The sequence below is a fragment of the Notamacropus eugenii genome, chromosome 4 (genome assembly GCF_028372415.1).
Source record: "Notamacropus eugenii isolate mMacEug1 chromosome 4, mMacEug1.pri_v2, whole genome shotgun sequence".
Taxonomy (NCBI): domain Eukaryota; kingdom Metazoa; phylum Chordata; class Mammalia; order Diprotodontia; family Macropodidae; genus Notamacropus; species Notamacropus eugenii.
The window spans coordinates 245183354-245197328 of NC_092875.1; the positions used below are offsets into that span (position 1 = coordinate 245183354).

General features: G+C 38.4%; 1 protein-coding gene across 4 annotated transcripts in view; it reads left to right on the top strand.

Moving 5' to 3' along the window:
- The window catches only part of GREB1L (GREB1 like retinoic acid receptor coactivator), a 195218-nt gene that overhangs the window by 77328 nt on the left and 103915 nt on the right, over positions 1 to 13975 (top strand). For all 4 annotated transcript variants that reach the window (XM_072604358.1, XM_072604360.1, XM_072604359.1 and 1 more), the window contains exons 5-6: positions 2292 to 2468; positions 10087 to 10263. In XM_072604358.1, the coding sequence (XP_072460459.1) occupies positions 2292 to 2468; positions 10087 to 10263 (354 nt within the window). The remainder of the gene's footprint in view (positions 1 to 2291; positions 2469 to 10086; positions 10264 to 13975) is intronic.

Sequence of the window (13975 nt, forward strand, 5' to 3'; positions counted from 1 at the left end):
ATTTCCCATAGCAGGTACAGCAACATTCAATACCTGTTCAGGTCAGTTCCTGAGAAGAAATAGGTGGAAGAGGATATCTTCAATTTGATTGACAGGGGAATACAGTGCAATTCATATCTTGATGAATTGACAGCATGTCTCTACCCTTCATATTTGCTAGGAGACTTCTGCAGAGATAGGCAGAGAAGCCTTGATGTCTTTCCCTAGGGGAAGGAGAGGTAAAGGAGTGTTACTGGGGTGATAACTGTTAGCATGCAAACTGGAGAGTCACACAGGCAGAAGGAAACAGTTGGAATGGCTGGAGGTGGTGACACCAGGATATTCAACGCACAGAGGTGTTATGAACAAAATCACTTTTAAGGATGGTAAGATGAACTTACCTTTGCTGGTGTATTTTGAGATAAGCCACAGAACCCCATTCTTGGACATTTGCATACTAGGAGTGAGTGAACTCCAGAATATAGTGGAAGTGTGGCTGTGGCTGTCTTGGTGACTTGGATACTACTGGTGGACTGGCTTTCTGGGCAAGCAACCACAGGAGTAATTATTGTGTTTTTTATTCCCTTTTGACTTCATTACTGGAGCTGTATTTGGTCCATTGAGTAGAAGCCGCAGGCAGTTACATTTCAGGAGTGTGCCTGCAATTTAGATGAAGAACAAGCCGTATGTTTAGTTAACCACTTTTCGTTGTTCTTGTTCAGTCATTTTCAGTCATGTCTAGCACTTCTTGATCCCATTTGGGGTTTTCTTGGCAAAGATACTGGACTGGTTTGCAATTTCCTTCTCCAGCTGATTTTACTGATGAGGAAACTGAGGCAGACAGGGTCCAGTGACTTGTCCAGCTAGGAAGTGTCTGAGGCTAGATTTGAACTCAGGAACATGAGTCTTCCTGACTCCAGGCCCAGCATTCTAGCCACTGTGAGACCTAGTATTCCCTTCTAGAGGTCATGATTTATAAGAACTTGGATGAGAAACCCTTCTTCCTGCCCCAACAGTATCCATGGAAACTTAATAGGGAAAGATATTAGAATTCATTCGTCATGTCACCTAACCAGGATTTATTATGTGATCTAACAATAATATAATCACCATAGTACTTTCAAGTGTCTCCATAACACACAGGGACAAACCCCAATCTAAAAATTATAAAAGAGTTAGGACTTCACTTGAAGAGAAAATCCTTTTCCTACACTTCCAAGTGTTCTTCATCTGTTGATAATCTTGAATTCCCAGGTATGACTGTGATTTCTCTGTTATCTCCATCTAACTCAGATCCCCTCTCATTTTTTCCTTGCTACCACTTGACTCCTTTTTTGGAAAGGGCAGGAATAAGTAGGCTATTGGTTTTGAGGATTTCATTAAAGTACATGAGTTTTGGTTCATCTTTTTGGCATTCAAAGCCCTTTGCCTCCTCCTACCTTTCCTCCAACTTCCTCCTAAGTCCATATCCTCTGCCATCCAATGACACTGACCTCCTTGCTGCTGTTCCCCACAGAAGACACTCCAATTTCCCATAATTGGAAGGCTCTCCCTCTTCATCTCCACCTCCTGATTTTCCTGGCTTCCTTCAAGCCCCAACTAAAATCCCATCTTCCCCAGAAGCCTCTTCTGATCCTTCTTAACATTGGTGCCTTCCTTCTGTTGATTATCTCCAGTTCATCATAGTTTGAACAGTTATTTGCATGTTTTCTCCTCCATTATACTGTAGGATCCCTGAGGGTGCCTGGCACATCATGGGCACTGAGTAAATGCTTATTGACTGACTGACATAGCATTGTCATTCAGTGGCAGGGGCTCCTAATTTGGAGTCTGTGAACTGTTATCATACATACACATGTATATACACACGATATATACATATATAATTGTATTTGATATGATTGGTTTCTTTTGTAATCCTGCCATTTATTTTATACATTTAGAGATACGATTCTCTGAAGGGTTCTACAGGTTTTGCTAGACTGCCAAGGGATGATTAAGAGCTGCTGGTAGGTCAGTCATCGCAGATGCCAGCCTGGAGTAAAAACAGGAAGGATGATAGGTAGAACTCCTTTCTGTAGGCTGAAGAAAGTCATGTAAGTCATAAACTTTGCCTTGGAGCTGACCTACAATTATGGGGGTCTGTATTTTAGTGCTGAATAGTGGCATACCCTATTTGATTGTCTTTAGGCATTAGTTTTCGAACTTCAATGTAAGTGGAAGGGTTATTAAAAAAAAAAACCTCAATGTCTTATTCTTCCTGAAATTTTCATCCTGTTTTTCTTTTTTTTCCTTTCTTGGGCTTTTTTTAGGTTTTTGTCAAGCAGGAAAAGATTTACGTTTAGTGTCCTTGTGTATGGAACAAATTGAGATCCCAGCAGGTTTCCTGCTCGTGGGTGCCAAGTCTCCAAATCTTCCCGAACATATTTTAGTTTGTGCTGTAGACAAGAGATTTCTGCCAGATGATCATGGAAAAAATGCACTTTTAGGTGAGTATCTAGAATCTTTGTGAGCACGTAATGAGTTTTTCAAATCCATGTTTGTTTAAAATTATGGTGACATAAAGAATAGTAGGTTTGCTCATTGTACTGGTGCAACTGAGAAAGAGGAAGCCAGTGAAGTTATCACAGGAAGGTGAACAGAGTATAATTAATTAAACAAAGCAAAAAGAAACAAGATAGAGAAGTATTCAGGATCAGCCACATGGTCACACTGAATTTACCTTTCCTGAAATATGCAGCAGGACACCCTAGCAACCAGGAGGGGGTCAGAATAGAAGTCAGAGCTGAATGAGTGACCTAACCTTTCTTGGTGCATAAGAGTCTTTTAGAAAAAGTACAGTCAACAACACAAACACATCAGTCTAGCAGTTAATATTTATTTAACACCTACTGTGTGCCAGCAACTGGCTGGGGATACAAAAAGAGGCAAAAGACAACACTTGCCTTCAGGGAGTTTACAGTCTAATGAGGGAGATAACATGCAAACAAATAGATTCAAAGCAAACTATATACAATTCAAATAGGAAATAATTAAGAAGGAAGGCACTGGAGCATGAACCACAGAGGTAAAATCGTTCCAGATGTGATCCACAGTAACATTTGTCCCTCCCCTCAGCAGATGCAGGTCATTAGAAACGAGATATTCTCTGTTGCACCTGGTTCCTGGAAACTTTCACTCTCTACCCTTCATAACAGGTTGTAAATAATGATAGAAATATACATTTGCCTGAGTGAGGCGATTGCCTATAACCAGAATCCTGTATACGTGCATGGAGCCTTCCGAATCAGTTGGCCAGGCTGTATCCCACACTCTTGTCTCTCATATGTACATACATAGTCCCTCCATTTGAAAAGGAATTCACTTCAGGAAAAAAAGTTATACAAGAATGGTGAAGCATTTAATATTTTTAGCTTTCCTCTGTTCTCAGAAAAATATATCTGAAGTAAGGGATTTGTTTAATCAGACTTTTATAAGTTTCAAACTTAGAAAAAATAAGTTCAGAAATGTACTTTTATAGTTTCTCAGTATGGTGGAACTTCTCTGGAGGACTTTAAAAATAACATAGTCCCATATAATTGTGACAGTTAAAAGAATAGTCTTCCCCACAGACTGGGGAATGAACTAGAAGACTCTTTAAAGTTTCTTCCACCATATTGATTCTGTGTATCTGCAAGTGTTCTACTTGGAATCTATCATAGAAGGGTCAAAGAAGGTATCACCAGAAGCAATTATTATTAGTTGTCACCTTTGTTGGTGTCTTTCACATATATGTAGCCTTCTTTCCACTCACAAAATCAAGACCTTGTCTTATGTCCTTCTCAGTCTTACCTGGACTTCTGTAATAACCTCCTCACTGTCTCCAATCTTTCTCCCTTCTGTAGTCCATGCTCTTTGTAGATGCCAAAATAATCTTCCTAAGGATCAGAGCTCTGCCCACACTGAATGTAAACTCCTGGAAGGCAGAGACTGTTCTGTCTTTGTCTTTGTGTTGTATCTATAATACCTGGCATGCATACATACCCATGCACACACACACACACACAACATACATTACACCACAACTCTTAATAAATGACATAACAGCTGTTGGTGTGTAGTTATCATCAGAGCAAATGATAACAAGAAGAGAGATAATAATGGCTGCTTTTTATGTACACACAAATATGTATGCAGCGCATTAAGGTTTTCAAAGAGATTTGTGTTCATGATCTCATTTAAAATTCTTCCTTTGTTAAGCCTACTGTGTACTACATGCAAGGCACTGGAGACCCAAAGAGAGAAACGAAAAAGTCCCCTTCCCTCAAGAAGTTTGCGTTCCATTGGCATTCACATATAAGTAAATATGAAATGTATATGAAGTAAATACAGAGTGATGTGGAAGGGTGTTAACAACTGGGAGGATCAGGAGAGAACTCATGTAGGAAGCCTGCGTACAGGAGTGTGCTGGTAAATACAACCAGCTTTGGGTGGCGTATAGCAGGACACACTTTTGAGTTATATCTGCTTTACTCACATTTTCTCCATCACTTTCTTAAGTCTAGACAATCAAAAGTACTGTAAATCAAGTCCTGATTTGTAGCATTGCTGATTCCAGTGATATTAGTGTAAATTTAATTAACAGTTGTCTCTGCGCTGGGCTCCTCTACAACACTGTCTGGATTTTTGTTGTTGCTCTTAGTGCCAACTCTTCCTGACCATATTGGGTTTTCTTGACAAAGATACTAGAGTGTTAGAGATACCATTTCCTTCTCCAGCTCATTTTACAGATGAGGAAAGTGAGTCAAACAGGGTTAAGTAACTTGCCCACGATCACACAGCTAGTTAGTATCTGAGGCTAGATTTTAACTTGGGTAATCCCAGTGCTCAATCCACTACTCTACCTAGATGCCCTGCCTACATAAAATATCCCATTATACAGATGACAAAGCTGACTCTCTGAGATGTTAAGTGAATTGCCCAAGGCTGCACACAGGCAATAAGTATCTAAGTCAGGAGTCAGAGTCCAGCTCTCTCTCTGTCCATTATACCAGTCTCTAAACAATTTTAGCTCCAACCTAACCTATTTAATAATCCATTTCCTATGAAAAATGTGAAGTGGATAAAATTGTTCTCTATTATTTGATTTCTTCAGGAAATTTAAGAGTTAAAGGAGGAGATGAGATTGAATCTCATTTAGCAGATTTCTTAGTTCCTTTAATGATCCTAAGCCATTCCCTCACTACAACACCAGTTGTATTTTTAAAGTGTTTGTAAAAGTTAAATTAAAGTTAAAAGTACTTTTAACATTTTTTAACATATTTTTAACATCAGTATTTTTCTGATGATGCTACATAGCTACAAACCATGGAACACCATGATCTCAGAGGGATCAAGATTGTGGGTTATCCAGAGGGCAATGGAAAAATGCATGGTGGGTGTAAATAAGCTACCACATGATACTGGTCATGATAGTGCATGAAAAGTAGCATAAGAGACATTCTCAGGGATGTGTATGCTTGGAAAGCACCATGGTGGGTTGGTTGTGTAGCAATAGTAAAAGAAAACAGGAAATTTATCAAAAAAAAAAAAAAGGAAGCCTACTGTTTTTCTAATTTTTTATTTCTGTTTTAAATAGAGAGACTTAACTACCAAACCAAACACTGGTTTAAGAAAACAAACTTATATAATAAGTTACATCATAGAGAAAGATGACGGATCATGATCAATGTCATTTCACAAAACAATGGAGAGGGGAAATACCCCTGAAGAAAAATTATTTAAGACCCACCTAAGCCAGATCACTCTGAGAGTATTTAGAGATGAATGTGCTAGGAGAATATCAAGTGGTCATGAAATGGAAAGTATTAGCCAATGTTTGTGTAGTGATCTCTTCTTATCATCCATGACAGTGGAAATATATTTGTACTCTTAACATCTTAGTATCTACTGTCCTAAACAAGGATATGGAAATAAGATGAAATTGGGAAGACGAGCTGAATGAGACAATACAAAAGAAATCCATGCTGGAGAGGACATAATTTTAGACTCCCAGGAAACAGTTTTCAACATCTCAGAGGGAAAATTTTTTTTTAAAAAATGGAAGAGATTCGGGGATAAAGACCTCATTTCTAGAATATATAGAGAACTGAGTCAAATGTACAACAATACAAGCCATTCCCCAATTGATAAATGGTCAAAGGATATGAACAGGCAATTTTCAGAGGAAGAAATTAAAGATATCTATAACCATATGAAAAAATGCTCTAAATCACTTTTTATTAGAGAGATGCAAATCAAAACAACTCTGAGGTACCACATCACACTGATTAGATTGGCAAACATGACAGAACAGGAAAATGATGTATGTTGGAGAGGATGTGGGAGAGTTGGAACACTAATTCATTGTTGGTGGAGCTGTGAGCTCATCCAACCATTCTGGAGAGCGGTTTGGAACTATGCCCAAAGGGCTACAAAAATGTGCATACCCTTTGACCCAGCAATATCGCTTCTAGGACTGTATCCCCAAGAGATCATAAAAATGGGAAAGGGTCCCACATGTAAAAAAAAATATTTATTGCAGCACTCTTTGTGGTGGCCAAAAACCGGAAATCAAGGGGATGCCCATCAATTGGGGAATGACTGAATAAATTATGGTATATGAATGCAATGGAGTACTATTACGCCATAAGAAATGATGAAGAGGAAGGCTTCAGAGAGGCCTGGAAAGACTTATATGATCTGATGCTGAGCAAAAGGAGCAGAACCAAGAGAACTTTGTGCACAGCAATGACCACAGTGTGTGACAGTTTTTTCTGGTAGACCTGGAACTCCATTGCAATGTAAGGACATTAAAAAAAATTTTTTTCCAATAGTCTTCTAAGGCAAAATGCCTTCCACATTCAGAAAAAGAGCTATGGAATTCAATCGAAGAATGTGGCAGATCATTTGTGTGTGTGTGTGTATGTGTGTGTGTGTATTATGTTTTGGTTTGTTATATGATTTCTCCCATTTATGTTAGTTCTTCTATACAGCATGACTATAATGAAAATATATTCAATAGGAACATATGTGTAGATACTATATAGAATTGTATTCTGTCTTGGGGAGGGAGGGGGGTGGTGAGGGGGTAAGTAGGGGGAAAAAAATCTAAGTTTTGTGATAGTGATTGTAGAGCATTAAAAATAAATAAACTGATTGTATTAAAAAAAAGTGGAAGAAGTTACAGATCGCATTGTCAAAGACAGTGACCAAGTAGGCATAGAATACCACCAGCCCATCTATCTCATCTACATATAATCTTTTATGAGAACGGCCTCTATATCTATGGAAGATAGACATGGTGAAAATATGAGAAAAAGGAATCTAAGTTGATTTTCCTAGACAATTTTCTACAGCATATCAACCTTCAGTCACACAGTTGAGGAGAAAATGTAGAAAAATCCAGATTCCATTATGGTTATTATTTGTTGGTTATCTTTTTTAAAAAAAATTATTTATTAAAAACCATTACAAAAAAGTTTTGTTCCATAGAACACATTGCAGATTGAAAAGGTCTCTTCCAACAGGGTAACTCCCATGTATATTTAAAAAAAATAAAATGTTCTTTAAGAGATAAAACAACAGACTTAGAGCTATTCAAGAACCCTCCAAGTTTAAGTATCACTCATAAGTATCACTGCATAAAACAGGAAAACATGCTTACCAAAGGTATTGTCTCATGTTATGCAAAATGTCTTGAGTGATATCCAGTGGGGAAAAAAGATTCCATAGAGAACATGTTTCTCCAGATGGTCCTGAGTCTGCCATTTTGCTGTGTAGGCTTTCTCAATGGTATTCACAACCATTCACAAAACATTGGTTTAACAATCCTCATAAGAAGAAAAACAGTGAATAGACAATGCATATTTCCTAGATTATGTGTCTTGGATAATTACCTGCCCACCTGAAATCTCATTATCATGAAAATTGATCTTTGATACTCAGGGCTTTCTTAAGCACCCTTAGTTGCTTTTCCCCTCTGACTGGAGGAAGGAGCAATAACTCATCCCAAAGCCATCTTTTAGAGAGGACCCAGGACTTTCTAGCTAATTCTTCATTATCTAGTAGCATCTGTACTTGGTTTCAAATCTACAACAACATATTCTCCCCTCCCCTAGGCCAAGTAGCCTGGGGCGGGGGAGGAGGGTCTCCTTTTCTGCTTCGTTTACTCCCCATTAAACTATAAACTTCTCCAAGGCAGGGACTTATCCCTCTTATTCCTATTTGAATCCCTAGTGCTTAGCACAGTGTCTGGCACATAGAATATGCTTAATAAAAGCTTGTTGACTATTATGAACTCGTCACTTCAGATGAATAATGAACTAGGCCTAGAATGGAGTTAGAGGAGATGAGATTGAATCTCATTTAGGAAATTTCTCAGTGCCTTTAATGATCCCAAGCCATTCCCTCACTGCAATACCAGTTGTATTTTTAAAGTATTTGTAAAAGTTAAATTAAAGTTAAAAGTATTTTTAACATTTTTAACATACTTTTAACATCGGTATTTTTCTGATGATGCTACATGGCTGCAAATCATGACAAATATCATGATCTCAGAGGGATCAAGATTGTGGGTCATCCAGAGGGCAATGGAAAAATGCATGGTGGGTGGAAATAAGCTATCACATGATGCTGGTCATGATTGTGCATGAAAAGTAGCATAATGTGTATGCTTGGAAAGCACCACGGTGGGTTGGTTGTGTAGCGATAGTAAAAGAAAACACATATGGCACTAATATCTCTGAAATGGTAATGAACCTAGAGGGTTTTAACTTATCCCTGAGCTTTGTTTTAATTGATAATTATTCCAATATAATTGGATTCCCTTGTAATCCTGTGTACTTTATTTTATGCATTTAAAAATATTATTCTGAGAAGCCTTCCATAGGCTTCACCAGGCTACCAAAGAAGGGCGTGACACAAAGGTTAAGAGCACCTGACCTAGAGTAAGACCTTCTTCACATTGGATAGATCTTCCATTGAGGCTGATGGAAGGACAAGGATGGCACAACCTAGGAAGGCATGGATTGGGTATGTCCTACACCAGTCAGGGTTGGGAATACCTATGCCCATCAGCTTTTAAACTCTAGAAGTATATCATTCTAATGGATGATTTTGACAAGCATTAAAGACCCCAAAACAGTACTCTAAAAGCTTTTCAGATGATCTGGAATTATGGACCATTTCCTGATAACCTAGAGATTGTACTTAGAGCATACTGATCTGTGGTTACCAAAAACAAAAACAAAAAACAAAAAACCTATCATGTAAATGAAGAATATGGCATCCCCCAATTAGTAGAAAAATCGGATAGATAAAATGGAAATAGGAAGTAGTTAAAATTTTACAAGCATATATTATTATTGAACCAAATTTCCATTATACTGAAGACCTAAAGTTCTTATGATGTTCCTTAAATCAGGTTAATAGCAAATTATCTCATTCACTCCCACAGTGGCTTCCACCACCCCTCATATGACTCTCAGGTCTGTCTCCAGCCCTGACCTCCTTCCCAAAGTCCACAGCTGCATATTCAAAATTCTCGAGGACTTTTCCACCTTTATCTCCACTCAGATATTTCCCTGTCCTTCAAAGTCATTAAGTCCAAATCCAATCCTATTATCTTTCTCCCCAGCCCCTGTTCTTAAAAGGTCATCACCATCATAGCATTTATATAGCACTAGAGGCTTTGGCGAGTGCTGCCTGTAGTCTCATTTGATCTTCCCAGCAAACCTGAGTGGTAGGTACTATTCTTATCCTCATTTTATAGATGGGAAAACTGAGATTGAGAGAGGTAAGTGACAGCTGTTAAGGATCTGAGATGGAATTTGTACTCAGGTCTCCCTAATTCCTAGTTCAGCGTTCTTCACCTGCTGTGCCACCTCTGTGCTAGGGCCACCACCATTTCCATCAGCCTTTTAAAACCTTGAAAATACCCATTTGACTTTGCTGATTCCACCTCTTCATCTGGTTTACAAAGCATATTCAGTCTGCTTCTCCCTTGCCAAGCACCCCTGGTATATCTCAGTAGAATGACTGTTTTGTGTTTGGTCACTTTTTTCCATCCTTTTTTTTTTTCACTTTTAGGGTTTTCTGGAAACTGCATAGGCTGTGGAGAAAGAGGATTTCGGTATTTCACAGAGTTTTCCAACCATATCAACTTGAAGCTCACCACGCAGCCCAAAAAGCAGAAGCACTTAAAGTACTACCTAGTCAGAAGTTCCCAAGGTGTCCTGTCAAAGGGGCCTCTTATCTGTTGGAAAGGTGAGGTGTCTAGATTCAGCTCCGTGTGTAGCTTGTCTGGCTAGCAGGGCAAAGTGGAGGGAGGGGAGAAAAGCAGGGACTTCATGTGACAAGTGGACCTACCAATGTCCACATTTCAGGTTTGATTATTGGTCTAGTGGTGAGAGATACATATAGCTGTGTGTTTGAGGGTAACTTTCAGCCCTGCTAACCCCCCCTAAAACCCTCCAAAAAGCAGTATTTTCTTTAAATTGAAGGATGCTATTGAAATAACTTATCTTTTCAGTAATCTTTTGATATCCCAGAAACACTTGCATTTTTTAATTTCAACTTGATAGCCTATTTCTAGTAAACTTTACACACTATTTTTTCTGAAGAAAAATAGTAACATTTGTAGTCACTAAATATGAATAATTTGCCTTATCTTTAATTTTAGAAACTTGTACCAAGGACCAGGGATTTGTGAGGGGTGTGTGTGTATATGTGTGTGTAATGAGATAAGCATTTCTGTGGGACCTACTATGTGCCAGGCACTGTGCTAAGCATATTCACAATTATCTCCTTTTATCAGAAGTATAGCTTCATTCAAATGTCATGCTTTTATTTAGTTGATAAGAACTGCCACAGTTTCAGTCAGTAGTTCTAATTGCAGTGAAGGTATAGCAATCTTAATTCACTGCATATTTCAAAAGAAAGACTTCTTTTCCTTCCAAAAATACCTCTCCTGAATGCTTTCATTTGTTGTGGCTAAATGTATGTGTAATTATTTGTTAAGCAGACAACAAATACTATGGCATCGTAAATTTATAAATGGCTCCTTTCCAGTAGTCACAGAGCTGCACTGGAAATCAGGTCATTTGCCTCCTCGGTAAAGAGCTGTAACTGTTGTTTCCAGTATTTTCAGATCTGAAAATTTCTGTTTTGGCTATGGGAACACCTTAATGAAATGATGATGTAGAATGCTGTTTTTGAAACCATGCTTGGCTAAAATCAAGCTGAGGAATTTTGCTTTAAAAAAAAGTCATATTGAATAACTCCTGAAATCCAAGTAAAAATAAAATTAACACTCTTTCTATTCCGCTAAATTTCCCTCTGAAGCTGTCTTGTTCTGACTTAAGATCATTTCACCTCTATGTTTTTTTTTGTTGTATCTACCTTAAGATTTTTTAAAGCTTTTCTGACCAGTAGGACCTTTCTTTTTCTAGGTGGTTTCTCAAATCTGAATAGAATATATGGAATATATAACGTATATATACGGGGGGCGGGGGGGAGGGAGGAAGGGACAGTTAATAATAATAATGATAGCTGACATTTATACAATACTTTTATGTGCCATACATTGTGCTAAGCACTTTCCAATGATTATTTCATCTGATTCTCTTAACAACCCTGGAAAGTTGGTACTGTTATTATCCCCATTTTACAGATGAAGAAACTGAAACAGAGGTGAAGTGATGTGCCCAGGGTCATACAGCTAGCAAGTTTCTGAGGGTGGATTTAAACTCAGGTCTTCCTGACTTTGGGCCCAGTACTGTTGCACCGCCCAGCTGCCCTATGGTCAGATCTGCACTTTAGTGAAAGGACTTTGGTAGCTGAGTAGAGGACAGACTGAAGTAGGAAAAAGACTTGAAGCAGGAAAAGCAGCTAGAAGCCTATTGTGTGTTCGCCCTTCGTTGCTGAAGAAGACCACGCCATCAGAGAAATGATGACATGACTTGCACTTGACTTTGTTTTGAGTGAGGGAGGGCTGTGCAGGTCACCAGTCTCACTTCTCCAGAGCCATCTAAATCCAGTGACCAGATATTCATCAGGATGACTAGAGATGACCCAGGATGAGGCAGTTGGGGTTAAGTGACTTGCCCAAGGTCACACAGCTAGTGAGTGTCAAGTGTCTGAGGTGAGATTTGAACTCAGGTTCTCCTGGTTTCTGCACTGGTGCTCTATCCACTGCACCACCTAGCTGCCCTATGGTCATATCTGCACTTTAGTAAAAGGACTTTGGTAGCTGAGTGGAGGACAGATTGAAGTAGGAAAAAGACTTGAAGCAGGAAAAGCAGCTAGAAACCTATTGTAATTATCCAAGCAAGAGGTGATAAAGGTCTGAACTGCAGTGTTAGCTATGTGTATAGAGAGAAAGATGTACAGATGAGAGATATTCTGATGGTAGGCACAGTTTTGGCAGTTGATTACATATATGGGGTCAGTAAAAGAGAGGGAATCAAGTATGACATTGAAGTTACTGGGAGGATAGTGATTCTCTTGATAGCAATAGGAAATATGGGAAGAGAGGGTGCAAATAGAAGCTTTAGCTTCTTGGCCTTAGCAAGGAAAAAGACCATCTTTATCTGAGACAGGAGTGAAGAAAAGGTAGTTGGACAGTCTGTCTGAGTGGGGTGAACTGAAAAGGAGAGAAGGAGCGCTTAGTGAATGGCCTCAGTTTTTTCACTGAAATATGAAGTGAACTCCTCACCTGAGAGGGTGGGGGCGTGGTGAGACTAGGGGAAGTTTGAGGAAAGATACAAAGATATAGAATAGATGCCGAGATAATAAAAAATATTTTTAATTGAATTCAACATGTATTTTTAATTTTTTTAGTCATTTTGAACTTAAATACATAAAGAAAAAAAGAACATTTCCATGTATGCAGTACAACATAAAAGATGATTTACTATTAAACCATGAATTTGTTTCATAATGTTTATTTTTTAAAAAATTATGTAAGTACTACACATGATTTTCAAAGCTACTCTGCTTTCTATGCTTCGTTCCCAATATTGTTTTATTCTTTTCTGTGTCCTTTTAAATTTTTTCCCCTTCCTCCCCACCCTGCCCTGGAGATGGCTACTATTAGATACCAATATATATATATATGAGATAGTAAATTGAGGACAGGCATAAAACGATTAGTTTGCTATAGCAAGGGCTAAGTTGGGATATGGAACAAATTTGTAATGTACAGAGTCAGTTTGATTTCCTCATTTTTCCATATCTGTTTAACAGCAGGTGAATAGAAAAAGGACGTAGGTACTGGATATAATCAAGGGTTCGAGTTTGGCAAGGCTTGGAGAATTGTCTAAAGTAGTAAAAAGTTAAGTGACTTGTCCAGGGTCCCAAAGCCAGTCTTTGTCAGAGGCAAAGGTCAGATTTTCCTAGCTCCTAGGTCAGCTTTTTTTCCTGATCTGGTCTTGGAATCAGAAAGATCTGGGTTCTGGTCTGGACTATACTAATGAAGTCACAGATTTGAATATACATACATGCACACATGTACACTGGGTACCATTTTGAATTTGAGATCAGAAATTTGTTGTCCTTCAGAATCTGATGGTTATTTTGTTTTGTTTCCAGAGAAAGGTACTGTAGCACATCATAGTAGAAGGAGACTGAAGGGATGTATTCAAACATGCTTCTGTATCTGGTTTACTTAGGAACTCTCTGGGAAATAAATGTTCAGTCAGCTAAACCACTGTACTTGCCTTTGTTATATATGACCACTCGTGTAGTATATAACATGACCTATGACTGGAAACATTTATGTAACAATTCAAACCCTTGGAACTGACCTGCCATTGTGTATTTGATCTTGTTTCCTTACACAGAGTTTCTAGAAGGGTTTCGCTCATTAATATCAACTCACTTAATATAAAGCTTGATGTGATGTGATCAATCAGACTGAATAGTTATCTGCCAATTTGATATGTATTCAGCATGCCTAGAGTTCTAGGGCTTTGCAGTT